At 42.1% G+C, this 15570-nt stretch overlaps 1 protein-coding gene across 1 annotated transcript; it reads right to left on the reverse strand.

Moving 5' to 3' along the window:
• Nucleotides 1–944: 944 nt before the first annotated feature.
• On the reverse strand, nucleotides 945–2612 carry LOC123640726 (phosphatidylinositide phosphatase SAC2-like). Its single transcript, XM_045555291.1, has one exon. It carries the CDS (start codon nucleotides 2610–2612, stop codon nucleotides 1050–1052), a length of 1563 nt encoding a protein of 520 aa, XP_045411247.1. The 3' UTR covers nucleotides 945–1049.
• Between the last annotated feature and the right edge of the window lie 12958 nt (nucleotides 2613–15570).

Raw genomic sequence — 15570 nt, forward strand, 5'->3', positions numbered from 1 at the left:
AGTGGAATGCTTATCAAACTTACAGCAGACATAAATGTTCAGCTGAGAATCACTTCAACACAGTAAGGCTCTAAAGACACCAGACAAACCAGTACTTGTTGAAATACTCCAATTTTCCTACTACGTGGGTTACAGAGGTGGCCCTTGTTCTGTGTGGTCAGGGTTATAGTCATAAAACTGGTTTTAGCACAATTGTGCTCCAGACCAAATTTTCAGTAGTTGTAGAGTCTGTAGACAGTATGTTGAGGAATGCCCCTCTGGGAAAAGTTAAAACTTTTAAGACTTCTAGAATTTCCAGTAGCCAACATATGTACATTCTTATATTTCTAAAACCAGAGCAAAATGAAATTTAATAGATGCTAGTATTCACATTCCTATCAGATTTATGACAAGTCTTAATGCTCCTAGATTTTTGGACATATAGGCAGCCGAATATTTTAAATTTGTAAAAGGTAGAATATGCGGGAAATTAGGATCAAATGAAAATACATTTCTTGACTTTAGTGTCAACCCTCAATCAACTCATAGGGAATGGTTAAGCCATCAAAACTAAAGCAGCTTTTTATATTCAAATACTTCTCCATACTAGTTAACACTTTAAAGTTACAAAAAACTTGTGTACAATTTGCCCTGTAGAGGTAAGACACAGGAATGAACTAATAAACAGAACAAATTATGAAAAACACAATTCCCTTAAGTCTGTCCATGTCCATCCTTTATGTGTCTACTTCATATACTCCACTCACCCCATTCCAACAAAGGTTCAGGTTATATCCCAAAGCGACCTGTTCCTGAATTACTTTCAAGTGAGGAAAGTGCTCTGTAGCGTACAAGCTACTCAGGTCTACCCATTCGACGGTGATGTATTCCTGTAGTCCTTGCTCTCAAATCTGGAAATCTGCTCAGGTTCAAAGACCTTTTAAAACCTTTCCCCCAAAAACAAATTTGTGACCCCTAGATTCAGACAGTATAAGTTTAAATACCCTAATATGTGAAAACTTTTTGAATTTTTAAATAGAAACCATGGAAGGATTCTTTGTGGCTAAAAACTAAATCTGAATTATACGTGTCTGGCATTGTGTAAACATATTTTTAAGTTCATTTTTCTGGACTTCATTAACCATTTCAGATTCTGCAGGACTCTTTTGAACTTTTGCCACTGCAAAGTTTATCCCCTGGGTTAATCCAGCTTGGGTAATATTAGCAACCTGGACCATGGAACTTCGAATCTTTGCAAAAGGAGAGATTGCTCTGCTACTGCTCTCTGAAGGAGGAGTTACATGAAGCCCTGTCTCAAGTTCAAGCATACTGGAACTGGAGCTGGGGGTCTTTTGAGATATGACTGAATGTACTGGTTCAACTGACAAAAACTGTGGACCTGTTGCAGAAAAAGACACATCTAATTGAGATGGTTGGGAAGGAGTCTGTTCTGTTGATTCAGATTGTGTTTCTTCATTGGAAACTTGATTGGTCACTTGATTCCCTTCCTCACTAGCCTGCTGAGACACAGATCTGGACTCTGACAGCTGGGTCATTTTGTTTTGTGCATCTTGCACAAATCTGTGGCAGTAAATATCCACAGGCTTGGCAAAGCTAGTCAATATGTGTATGTTGTCAGCAGAAGGACTTTTTGTCAAAGGAGACTCCTGGCCTTTTCCAAGCCCACTCCCATGAGCAACAGTAATCTCTGAAGGAGCATGGATGCTAATATCATTGCTGCTAATAGACTGGGATCGACCACCTAATCGAGGTGCTGAAGCAATAATACCACAGCTAGGAAGAACATAATCTATCGGCCCTATGCTTTCTAAAGAATTAGCTAGCTGCCTGTCTTCATCAGACTTGGAATTGGTAAGGAATTCATCAGAGTGGCATGAGTCATTATCTGAAGATACGTCCCCATCAGACTCTGCCTGGACCTTATTGTCTGTCACTCCTGTGTTTTCCATGGTTTCAAGACTATTATCTGATTTCCAAAGATTTACTTTTGAGTTTGGTTTTAGAAAGTTAACTTTCATTTCAGGTTTTGTGAAGTTTCCTAGCTTTCGTAGGTTGCCAATATTTACATTGGATTTGATTTGCTTCACTTTTTGATTTAGAGATGAAAATTTGCTCATTAAAAATTTTTTTCCCTGGGCCAAAGAGCCTTGGTTTTGAGATCTGATACCAATGATGTCTTCGTGAGGTTTACTACTCTTCCTCTCAAGTTTTTTCTCAATTATAGGTACATCCAATCCCATGGCTTGCTTGGTGATCTGCAGCATCTCTGCAATGCACTGAAGGGTACCTTTTCCATCCTCTTCTGGATTTCCCATTACAGCTCTCAGTGTGTGGAAATAACCACTTGCTTCTTTGTATCTGTAGTGCAATCGCATGCAGGAGAACTTTGGCTTACCAAAAAGAGTGGGTTCAGGACCTATTTCTATTTTTTCCAGGTCTTCTAGACTTAGTCGTTGGTATTGGTTTACTTTATCAACTTCATCATCATAATAGGCCATGTAGTAGGCAGAGTTAGAAAGCAGTAACAGCACATCCACATCTCTGTGAGTAGCATCAGTGAGGTCTGAAAATTGTTGCTTGAGCCAAGTCATAAGAATTACGTCACGACACATATTTTACTATGAAATAAATTCTATTGTTTCTAATTACAGTATTACTTTTTCCTAGTTTCCTATTTCAGCATTAATATTTACATCAGCTAAATATGATAGTCAAAAACATCATGTTGAAAATTGTCAGCCCTCCCCGCCCCCCCATTTTTACTTTAGTCTTAACTACAGTAACTACTTAATTTACCTCCCCAACCACCCTTCCCCTTAAAAAAAAAAAAAGCACTCTTAATACGAACAAGTTGAGCAACAAGAAAAAACCCTTTAGGTACTCCCCCCACCCCCAGGTTTGCAGCTTTGGAAGAAAGCTGCTCTATTCGTTTTTGTTTTCCCGCCACTGAGGCAAGCCCTCCTTCCACACGATGAAAACAAAAATTGCCAGCACCACATGGGGACCGACCACTGCCACAATAGTCACGTAAAAGGTGCTGTCTTCAGGGGACATTAACATGAGACTTTGGAAAAGAAGTAGTTTGCAGGAGAAATATAACCTGAAAGGAACTTTAACCATAAGTCCTGCAAAAAGGAGAAAAATCTTGAAAGTCAAGGCCAGGACACTGTCAGACTTGGGCTCCGTGGCAGCCGCAGCCGCCCGCTGCCCGGTAGGTGGTCTGTGGGAGCCTGGCATCCTCAGTCCCTCAGACAGTCACTCCGTGCATCGAAGCTCTCACTCAGCTGCCTGTACCCAACCCATTGTAACCATTCTCTCCAGGAACTACAGTGTGATTAGTTTTCCTGCTGCCAAATATGCGGAGGGCCACACCGGTGCCAAGCGCCAAGTGTGGCAGAAGGGAACAGCTTATTGAAAGCCTCCCAGGAGACAGACGCCCTACGATCCTCACAGAGGCCTTGTGACACACCTTCCTCTCCGTGTTTATCCTTCAGGTGTGCACAGTGAGCCTGGGGGAGGGGAGGACACTTCATCCAAGAGAGTCACAAATCCAACCTGAGCTTTGTCTTCTGTATCATGCTGCCGGACCTCGTTAAGAAACAAATGAGGCAGAGGAAGATGTTGCCCCAAACTCCCTTGTCCTTAAGTTGAAAGAGCCGGGGAGTGTCACGGAGCAGACATGGCAAACCCCATGCCCCTGTGAAGAAAACTGAGTGTCTCCAGCAAAGTGACTCCGCAGCCGACAGGATGGCAAAGTGCACACACACCACAGACAGGTGTAAAAGTGTGTGTGCCACGAGCACCACCTGGTAACAGAAAGTGCAGAACCGTAGTTGCAGTTGCTGCCTCCTGTCCATTAGCCTCTCAGTGTTCCGTCCCAGGTGATTTCCTCAGCAGCGGCTACAGACTCATTGCAGCTAGGTCTGGATGGAATCCACCAGCCACATTGGGTTTTTCATTTGTAGAGTCTCTCCCTTTTTCTACAGCATTTCTGTTGTTGTCTTGTGGGTTCTATTTCTCCTTTTCTCTTTCTTCACACTTAAACATGATTATGCAACAGTCATGCTCAAACTTCATCATCATCTTTGGTTTTGAGTGTATTTTTGTTCTGTCTGACACTCTCACATCATTGGGTTTCTTTGCAGGTTTTGTGCTTTCAACTATGAGCCCACTTTGAGGGCCATTTTCCTCTGTGCAGACTTCCCCGTGCTGCAGCTGGGCTTGTCTGTACTCCCACTGCACGGGGCTGGTGGCCTCCAGACCTGTCCGTAGGTTCTGGCCTCCCATGGAGTACTGTGCTGCACAGACTCGTGCTTCCAGTTTCTCACACTGATTCTGTTCCAGCCACAGCCCTGAGCAAGAAACGTACGCAGTGGCAGGGACATGTCCACAGCTGGATTGAGGTGTTTTTTTGTTTTTTGTTTTTTTTTTGAGACAGGGTCTCACTCTGTTGCCTGGGCTAGAGTGCCGTGGCATCAGCATAGCTCACAGCAACCTCAGACTCCTGGGCTCAAGTGATCCTACTGCCTCAGCCTCCCGAGTAGCTGGGATTACAGGCATGTGCCACCATGCCTGGCTAATTTATATGTGTGTATATATATATATATATTTTAGTTGTCCAGCTAATACCTTTCTAGTTTTTTAGTAGAGACGGGGTCTCACTCTTGCTCACGGTGGTCTCAAACTCCTGAGCTCAAAAGATCCACCAACTTTGGCCTACCAGGGTGCTAGGATTACAGGCATGAGCCACAGCACCCTGCATGGACTGAGGTTTTTAATCCAAGTTCAGAGAAGGAACAACCGCTTCCTTAGTAGACTTTTCTCAAGTGGCCCTAGACCAGTCTCCCTGACCACAAATGGTGCTCATGGCCTCAAAGCCTGTCCAAGGTGGGAATTAACTCCTCAGTGCCTAAGAAGGAAGGTACACATACCACATGCCTTCACCTCCTTCCAACCTTTGCTTTGTCTCTTCAGCTCTGGCATCTGGAGAGTTCCCTTTCAAATATGGCTCTGCATTTTTTAAAATTGTATCTTCCGTTTCCTGTTTGGAGCAAAAGATGGGCTTTCCATGACAGCTGAACTCACCAACCAGTTGGGGTTATATTTGCTCGTAGGATGCCCCACAAATAGCTTAAGTTTAATATATTCAAAAGTGAACCCATCAGCATCCACAGTGTCCTATGTATTCCAGGATCCCTCTAACTTTCTGCTTCATGATCCTGAGCACATGACTTTTATCTTCATGGTCACTCATGGTTACAGGACACCTGCTGGAAAGGTAGGAATTTAAGAAGGGGAACTTAAACAGCTTCCCTTTTTAAAGAGATTTTCCAGAATCTACCTCCTCTACAGCTGTCTTTTACATCTTATTGGCCAAAATTAGCCACATGATTGTCTCTATATTACAGGGAGTCTGAGATAAGTCATTTTTCAGCTGAGCACATTGACACTCCCAAGAAAATGAAAGTTCTATTCATAAGAAAGTTTCTAGCAAATTGGCCTTTAGATGACCCCACAATGTAAGAAAACATGCTACCTTCATTTCTCTAGCATCATCTCTTGACACTTTTCCTGACAAATTCTATGCTACTGCCAAATGAACTTTGATTAATCCCCACTGGAACACAAACATCCATTCACGTAAGCCTCTTCACACATAATTTCTTGCCCTATGTCTCCCTTTCTTTATAGGTTATAAACTCCATGGAAGTTCCCTAATAGTGTCCCATAACTGACCACTGTCTTGATACACACTGGGTTCTTAATAAGTCTTTCTTTATTTATGGATAGAAGCATGGGTAGATAGATGGGTAGAGAATAGGTGGGTGGGTGGATAGATGGATGGATATATGGGTGGACAAATAGCTGAATGGGTGGATGCATAGATGGATATATGAGTAGAGGGATGGTTCAATTCATTTATGGAAGATTAGATGGATGAATGAATGGGAGGATGGATGGAATGATGGATGGATAGATAAATGGATGGATGAATGAATGGGTGGACAAATGGATAGATGGACAAATAGATGAATCTTTCCTATACTCTCTCAAATCTGTGTTTTCCCACATGCTTCTCCCTTTGCCTAAAATGCTCTTCTCCCACTCTCCACCGAGCTAACTCCTGTCCAACTTTTAAGATTCAGCTGAGACATTCCATCTTCCAGAAAGCTCTCCCTGACCATCCTGCATGGGCTAGGTGACTTGCATTTGCTTCTGAAGTGCTTGGTGCATCTCTCCACAATACTCTTTACTACTTTGCTGTGCTGGGCTGTAGGTCTGGCTCCCCTTGCCTTCAGACGCTCAGTTGTCTGACAGCAGCTCCTGACTTTGAGTCTGTATGGCCTGCACTGACCCTGCTGTATATCATGGAGTAGGAGCACAAGAAATTTTCAATGAAATTAGAATACAAATGAAAGTAATAAAGACCACATGTTCCTTGTTTCTAGAGAAAGATACTGCAGGTGAAACATGCTTTGGATGAGCTGAATGAGGAGTTTGTCCAGCTCTCTTCTCAAGCCCTGGAGCTCCAGAAAGAAGAGGATGAGCCAGACCCACTGCCCCCAGGTGAAGGAAACACATTTGTGGTAAACCCAGAAGACTAGCATCTCAGCTCCTAAGGTGTCCAGGGGGTTGGGACCCATGGAGTCATGGCCCCTTCCACAGAGAGGTGTTGGGACTACAATAGCCAGCTCTGACCAGAATGTCCGCCAGCCAAAGTCAGGTTGTGTGTTTGGTTTCATGAATGGAAGGCTAAGACACGAAGCCTTAGAGCTGGGGCTGGAGACAGGGAAGCTCACACCATCAGATTAGGTTGAAACTCTCTAAATTAATTCACAGCCTGAAAATATTGAGGAAGGGCATGGAAAAGGAACAATAACAATGGCTGTTGTAGATGTAGTCTAACTAACAGTACACACCTCTGGGACCAGGAGCTTTCTGTGAGATGCATCTTCCACCCAGGCTGTTCCCTGTCCTAGCTGCAGTCTCTGGAGGTGAAGACACAGGGTAGGATGGAGACGAAAGGAAGATGCAAGATAGAAGTGATCATGCAGTTGTGTCTGGACTGAGCTCAATATAACTTTATTTGCTTAAAATTATAGAAAAAATAAACCAAGAAAGTCAACTTTATTTGCTAAAGCTGGCAGCCAGTCTCTGGGTTTTAGTTCACAGGTTGGATTGTTTTCATACCGCATAACATACTATTCAACCTGACTTGAAGTTTCTGGCACTTTTATGTCATTTTATCTCTACTGTGTGCCTTGTCCCCACTTTGCTATTGGGTCATGTTTAATCCTCTCTTCTAGACGCTGGACCCCTGGACTTTCACACCCAAGCCCAGTGCCTTACTTGTCCCAGCCTCATCCCTGCATTGCTAAAATTAGCAAAGCACCCTGGGTGGTGGAGGGGCATGGGTGGGTACCTTCTCACATCCGCCTTCCCAGTGTGGGCGTCTGGGCCAGGCTACCTTGAAACACCACAGAATCCCCTCTTCCCCAGCCAGGGAACACCCTCTGCCACAGTGACCCCAAGAGTCATGGCCAAGGAGTGATCTGAAGCCAGGTTTTCTTCTCATTCTCACAAAGCAGGGAAAGTCAGGATGCTCCCTCAATATGGAGAGTTTCAGTAGAACACCGTGAGTGTTTGGGTCTTGAGGTCAGAAGATCTGGAATATTAACTCTTCCTGGTCAAACTGACCTCTCTTTGTACAAAAATGGTAAGAAAGGGCACCTGTGTTCACAAACAGCTGAGGGAACATTTCTCTTGTGAGCAGACAAGGCAGGATGGGGCCCAAGGACTGGCCATGAAAGGCACAAATGCCCTTCCCAGTGATGCTTCGGGAACTGTGTCTCTCATGGCCTTCCAGTGTCCCTGAGCCCCAGAGGTGGGTCCCATCATGAATCCAAATGCAGATGCTGGCTTCCTGTCATCTCATCGCACCAATCATTCTTGCCCTGAGCTTTATCTGGACTTCCTCCAAAGCGTTTGCACTAAGCTGAGGGGTCAGTTCCTCTGTGAACCCACCCTCCATCTACCTCAAATGGGCAGTGTGAAGTTAGCTCGACAGCAGAGGGACTAGGTAGGTGCAGGAACATGTCCTCAGCTGCACTGAGGGCTCGGAAGAGCAGGACTCGGTGAGGATGAAGTAACAGGTGATCATTCTTAAAAATACATTCTATACAAATATCCCTGGTTTTAAGGAAGGGAAAATTAGGATTAGGTGAGGGATTATAAAATATGCTGAGATTTAATCATTCAATAATTGTTCCAAATGATTAAACATGACAATTGCATAACAATATAGTTGGCCACTGTTGTGCATTACTGTGGTGACATAAACTGGTGAACACTGTGTCTTCATTAGTTAATCATGAGGTCAGTCCTTGGAGGGAGCTCTCTGGCATCTTCCCAAGTTTGGGGTGGATGTTGGTGCCTAGAGAGTGTCTAAATGACAAAAGTCAGGGCCAAGACCACAGAGAGAGGGCCCAGGGTAGAGTGAGCTGAGAGTGTTCAGGGGTCACCTGTCTGTGTTGTGCGTCTGTCATTCCCAGGTGGCTCCCAGCATCTCCCCTTGTGAGTGGCAGGAAGACAGACTTCACCCTCTGGAGATGAATGGCCCAGAAGGAGAGAAGCTGGGAACCTGGGCCATGAAGAGCCACCAGGCCCTGGAACTGGAGGTGAAGAGAGTCCACCTGGTTCAGAGGATTGTAGACCTGCAGTAGAAGCTGTCCCTGCTCCTTCAGGTGGCCAACAGCAGTTTGAGCATGGGAGGGAGCTGGCCCAGCCCACACAGTGGCCTAAGGGGTACTGAGTGACATCAGATGCTGCATGGTGGCCACCTCTGAGAGGTGCCTTCTCACCAAGAACATGAACGGGTTTCCCTGGTAGGAAGGAGTGGGCATCTGGGGTGTGGAGTGTGTGCTGGTTTTATGACATGCTCCTAAAGGGAAACACCTGGATTTCTTTCAGAGCCTGGACCTCAGCTTGTGCTAAATTCTGCCTTGAACTTTCTGGGGTGAGGAAAAATAAACTGACATGGGTTGACAAAATCAGGGTGTGCTCCTATCAGAGTCTGTGCCTCAGTTTTCTCACTCAGCTGTAGGCCGTGGCTTCCCCCAAAAAACTTCAATTGGGGCCCCTGGCTTGAGGGATGAGAAGTGCTTGGGGGGGCCCTGAGAACATAGGTGCAGCAGAGCACATCCATGCCCCATCTTCCATCACACCTCATGGCTGAGTCTCCTGGGCCCCCAGTGTGGCTTGCAGGGAGTCCAAGTAGCCATGTCCCCTCCTGGCTCCAGCCAACCTCTGGACACAGAGGAGGGTTCTGTCTGTGGTCAGGGCCTCGTGAGCACATCAGATGTCCCAGTATCAAAGGAGACTCTCTGAGAACAGCCAGAGCCAGACCCAGTCGAACTGGAGTTCCCTGACCCTGGACATACACGGCCCTGCCCTCCGAGCCTTGCTCCAGCAGTTCCCTCCTCAGAAGGCCCCTCCCGCTGCGCTGTGCCCAGGTGAGTTGTGCTTCATCTCTAAGACCCAGCCAAGAGGTCCTTCAGTCCACAGAGCTTTTTCCCACCCCTTCCCAGATTTCTACCCCGTCTCCACCACATGTCTGCTTGCCACCACAGTCACCTGTGCCCTGGGTGGCCCTGTCTTCCAGTTGGAGCTCCTCAAAGCACGTTGTGTGTCTCATTCACTTTTGTGTCCCTCTCTCACACACACACAGACACACTCACACACGTTCATATACATACACACTACACGCATGCACATATAGACACGAACCAACATTCAGTCATGCACATAGAAACAATCACCAATATGGACATGCACACTCTGACACATGCACATATACCCTGAAAACACTGCTTTGTAGCTACAGGGTAGTAAGTGACCCATGAAGGCTTTAAGAATGTAATTGACTATAAGGACATAGCTTCTAACCCAGAGATCACACAGTCATGTCAGGGTGCCACAAAGGCACGTGGGAAATTGTGCAGAAAATGGTACAAACTGAGTGCCAAACCCTGTCCCTTGGCACCTGACAGGTGCCAGGATGAACCTGTCCTGGTGGTCTCTGTCCCAGGTCAGGGGAAAGTATGAGGACCTGTCAGGGACCCAGAACACATTACAGTAACAAAGAGGCCAGATGGAAACATGTTCTCTGGGGATAGCTGTTTGAATTCCAGCATCAAGTTCCATCTTATCAGTTCCACAGGCATCAGATATTATCTTGAAGCATTTAGCCAAATTATGTTATGAAGAGAGCTGGATTTACAGAGATTAGGCAGATAATAAGAACAAAGCTTAAAATCATAATGGAATAATAAGCCCAGTTTGAATAATAGCTTTAAACCATGAAACTAATTTTAAAGGTAATCAACTGAACGTATTGAAAAGTCCAGACATGTGGTGAGAATTGTTATATGGAGTCTTGCTTCAACCACTTAGGAAAAGCCATTTATAGCATGGGAAATTCAACTTGTTCTGGGTTACATTTCAGTGTTTCTGGCTATGGCATCAGATAGTTTGGTGAACTTTCTGTGTGGCCCATACATTACCCACAGACTTGTTTCTTGAAATGTATCTACTTTCAGCTTATAGGCCTTAAGGCACAGAGAAGTTTCCATTTTGTATTTTTTGCAAAAAAGTTGGATGAGAAGAACCCAGAAAAATTAAGAAAATAATATACAGAGCTACAGTCAAATAATGAATGTATTATAGCTGTTTTTTTTAGAAGTATAACTTTTTTTTCTCTGTATTGATCACATAGAAACCTCAGGTTTAACAACTTCTTAAGGCTAGGAAGCCAAACCAAGGCAGACTTCAGGTTTTATTTACAGTTTTAAGGATGATGGCTCTGACAGAAAGCGAGTTTTTATTAAATTTTTTAAGACTAGGGACCCTTGAAGTCAGACATTGTATGCATATTTTCAAATATGATATTTTAGTCAAAGCTTTGGCAATAAATAAATCTGGAAAACAAACATTTCAAGTAGACAAACAAAAATGTTTTAAATAAAGGTCATACAGACATGATTTTATCAGGTATTCAATGTCATGTAGTCAACATTTGTTCTGCTTAATCTCTGTTAGTAGTATCATGAATCCACCACTTTCTTTAGTAGAGTTCCAGAAATTTTTATTTAGTCCATTGTCCTTAAAGTTATCAGAGATGTGTATTTAAGAGTATTTGTTGGAATCTGTTGCATGAATCTGACTGTAAATGATTTTTAGAGATTTTAAAAATCTGTTGAAAGTTTAAATAAGGAAACTTCACTATATCTATGACAGATAGTAACCAGAATTATGACTGATAATATATTAAACTTCTATAAACTTCAATGCTTATAGAAATGATATTTTTGAAACATTCATATCAACAACATACCAATAAACGAAACTAAAGAAGATCTAGTCTCACTTATCATTGGACCATGTTTCTTATACAATTTATCTAATGAGTCTAATGACTTAATATCCTTTTAAGATGAGAGATATACATTTTGAATCTTTCCAGGGACCCAACTGGAAATTTTCATAATTAATTCTAGGTTAAAGATGCTTAAGTTAGAATTCAATTTGGGGGAGGTTTGTCAAACATGTTAAAGGGCTGAAAACATTTGACCAAAACAAAATCAGAGAACACTGTAAAATAGTAGTCATTCATTTAACCAAAGTGATAATCAAAAGACTTTGAAAGCAGTACAGAAAGTTTCATGGATGCAAAAACCTTCACCAGTAAGCCGGTAAATGCAGGCAAGAAAGTATGTTGACAACTTTAAAGACATTTCTAATTTTATGTTATCAGTAATTTTTAAACCAATTAATTTGCCAAACTTTTCTTGTCATATGAACTAAAATTAATTTGATTTAATTACTAAATATTTTATGAGTGTCCATTTATTTAAACCAATCAAAGTACAACTTTTGAACGGATTTCTTGCTGACTACACAAGATTTTATTATGTAGACATTACATATGATATAATGCATGTGTATATGCACGAATACATCTAAATATATATATCGTGTGTATATATATATATATATATATATATATATATATATATACATATACACATAGAAAAGGTCTTACAGTTTTCATTAAGATTTTAGTCATGAGATAGTAAAACATATAAACTCACCAGTTTATAAAAACCAGTTGGACCTAAATCATTTTTATGACAAAATGGGATAAGGTTAAGATTTTCCTAAGTAGGCCATCTTATAAAGGCTGTGAACCAAATTTCGGGTAAAGCAGTTTGACTCAGTTATCAATATACTGGATTGTACAGAAAACACTTAACTGTGAAAATGTGACTGGAATATGTGAGAAGGCTGAAAACGTAAGAGTTCTTCTAAGAACAAAAAGACCAGTGTTATTTTCCGAGAGGGTCAGTTTGGAACCTGTGACTCCCAGTGTGGAGTTTGCTATACTTGCTCTTTCTCATTGGCACTTCTACATCTCCAGTATCTGTTACAGCCCGACCAGGTTCACTGCCTGCTGCTCAAGAGGAGATCAACACACTGAGACAGCAGGGGTTATGGCAGAGAAACAGTTTTATTATCACAGGCACCATGTGAGGAGAGGGGAGTAATTTCTCAAATTCATCTTCCGGAAGAATTTGGGAGAAAGGGTTTTTAAGGACAGTTTGGTGAGCAAAGGGCTAGGGAATGGGGTCTGCTGATGGGTGAGGGATGAGCTCATAGGGTTGGAATGCAGAAATTATCTTCTCAGTTGGTAGGTTTCCTGGGTAGGAGCTTTCGAGGCTGTTGGATCCATTCCCACATGTGTCCACGGGTCTGGTTGGTGTCAGCAGGTCTCCAGGATGCAGAGTTTGAAAAACACCTCAAAGACCAGTCTTAAGATTTAAACAGCAATGGGGTCAAAAGTCTTGGGATTAACAATAGCAATTTTATCTACAGAAGTAGTGGGGGGAGTCACAAATCTTGTGCCTGTCAGGGAGGACAGTGCAATTAAGTAGTAACCGGTTGCAGCAGCAAGGAAGTTAGAAAACAATGGTTGGTTGATTTCTGGTTATATTTATACGTCTATAAAAACCAAACTTGGATTACTATTTATTCTTTGTGGCTTCACAGTACTTTAATATGGACAGTTTCATCTCCATGTGTCCCTGCCAGTCTGTGAGAACAAAACAGGTTGTGAAATATTTGATACAGAAGGCCTTTAGTGCAGTTCTGGCAGTTACAGGGCTTGGTTTTGTCACCAAACCAAGTCAGTACAGACTTTTGGTCTGTCCATATGTAATCATTAGCGTCTGTCAACTTAACAAGGGGAGCAAGTGAGCTACCCCAAGTTGCAGAGGCCTGGCTTGTGAGCCGTCCATAACATCTGATTATTTAACAAGCGTTGACATCATGAGGGTTAGTGTCAGAATAATCTAAGAGGTGCAAGAATGTCATCTGTGGAATCAAATCATAGGGTTTGATCACAATATTGCCCTAGAACTTCACCCAGAAGAGATAAAAATTTTCTTTCCAGTGACGTTACCTGAGGAAAAGACACTTTTTCTGTGTTCAGTTAACTTACCAACAGCAGCAGTACCATAATATGTTTTCTTTGGCTGTGGAAGCCAATGCTTATCATACCTCCATCTTCCAGACCAGTCCCACTAGGCACTCACATTGGCAGCAACAAAAATGAGTTCAGATTCCTTTGTAGGATCTACATGTTGGCATAACTAGCAATGGGATTGATTAGTTAGTGTTTGCCAGGGTTTGAAAAACTTGTGCAAAGGGATGCTGGGTCTGTGTCTGACCTGCTGGAAAAACAGTAAGAGTTAGTAAGAGCGAGTCATAGTTTGAAACAAAAGTCATACTGGAAAATTAAAAGGGAAATTGGGATAGGTTGAGGCAATCGCTACTCAGCTTCCCATGTGCAATCTTCCAACAGGGAGGCTTAAAAGAAAAAGGATTTATAAAGAACCCTTTTTGTGGGGAGGGTATAAAAAGAGAAAATAAAAAAACACACACAGGAGTTTTTAGACAGAAAATGTGGTTTCTTGATCTAAGATCTTGGAAAAAACCTGTCTACTTTGTGAAGATGTCTGCTTCAAGGGCCTGGGAACTAGTCCAGGAAATCCTTACTTTCACGTCACCTGTAGGGGTGATCTTCCAACTGTCTCAGTGCACTTTGCTGTAGCCCGCATGAATCTGGGAAAATTTTTCTTTTATTTTGATGGCGGTGTAGGTGGTTAACAGTACTTCAAAGGGGCCTGCCCAGAGAGATGACAGCACATGTCTTTCTCTAAAAATTTTGGTATATACAGACTCTCTTGGTCAAAAAGGATGGCAAAGCCTGTGTGCTGGTGGAAGCCATACTCCTTTCACTTGCTGATGATATGCTTCAAGCCTATTAGTTAGTGTCTGCATATAGCTAGTCACGGTATCAAATTGTTCACTTAAATCCCAACAGTGTCCAGACACCCTGGCAATAGAAGATCACCTGCCTCCAGGGGCAGCTTTGGAGTCTGTGTAAATAGTGGCAACATTTCCTTTTACCAATCTATAATCTCTAATGAGGGCTATAACAAAATTGACCCACGAAATTTTTGGGTGAGCTTTTGAGTGCCCTGAAATATTTTATGTTACAAGTAAGTAACAGTTGCATATACCCTGTGGAGTCTGGACCTAGAGGCTTTATGGCATCACTCAGTTAGAGACTTTCAAAGAATGAGGATGTTCAAGAGGACACCCGGTTTATGGAGTGAAACATTGTCCATATGCTGAACAAGTAAGGAAAAAGAGTGGATCCCTGGGTAAATGTTAAAGTATGAATCAGCTGTGAGAAATTGAAAGAATATTGAAGGACATTCACAGTATCTCTGAGTACTCAGGTCCATGTTGATAGTCTCGCTCTGAAGGTGAATGTATCAGAAATTGTGAAGCAGCATGAAACGGAATTAAAAAGAAAAAGTTAAGCAGAGGTCAATTATTATACTATTAAAGTCACACACACTAAAAAGAATTTAAATTAGTTTCTACTTTCTTGAAAAATATTTGACGTAACAATTATTTCTAAGATAATCAATTAAAATACCTTTGTATATATTGGTAGCAAAATATTATACACATAAAGTATATAGACACAAGGAAATATAGATATACAGACAGAAGCAGATCTAATAGATCTTAGAAACAATTTTTCTTCAATGGATGAAAAATTATATTTTAATCTGACTACAAATCTTTGCATATTTTATAGCTTTAAGTAACTACTAGCTAGGCAACAATTAGCTGTTAGTAAATTTTTGCAATTTCTATACACGTTTGCTTAGACAAACACCTAATACATATACATGCATAGGTAGGTAAAGTAGAGGAGGTAATTAAGGATCCCATTATAGCTGCAACTTGCCTGTAACTCTCAGATATTCATGAGCAATTAAAAAATTATTTCTGAATAAAAACCACACAAGAAAAAGAAAGGAATACAATAAAGAAATATCTGAATTTTTGAACACATGAGTAGCATGGATTGTAGCATAACGATTTACTGCTATATTCTTAATGACAAAGATAGAAATCTCAGTCCGCTATTTAGAT

This window comes from Lemur catta, chromosome 6 (assembly GCF_020740605.2).
Source record: "Lemur catta isolate mLemCat1 chromosome 6, mLemCat1.pri, whole genome shotgun sequence".
In the NCBI taxonomy this organism is placed as follows: Eukaryota; Metazoa; Chordata; class Mammalia; order Primates; family Lemuridae; genus Lemur; species Lemur catta.

Coding starts and splice junctions, on each gene's coding strand:
- LOC123640726 (XM_045555291.1), bottom strand. CDS start 2,612: ATGTGTCGTGACGTAATTCTTATGACTTGGCTCAAGCAACAATTTTCA.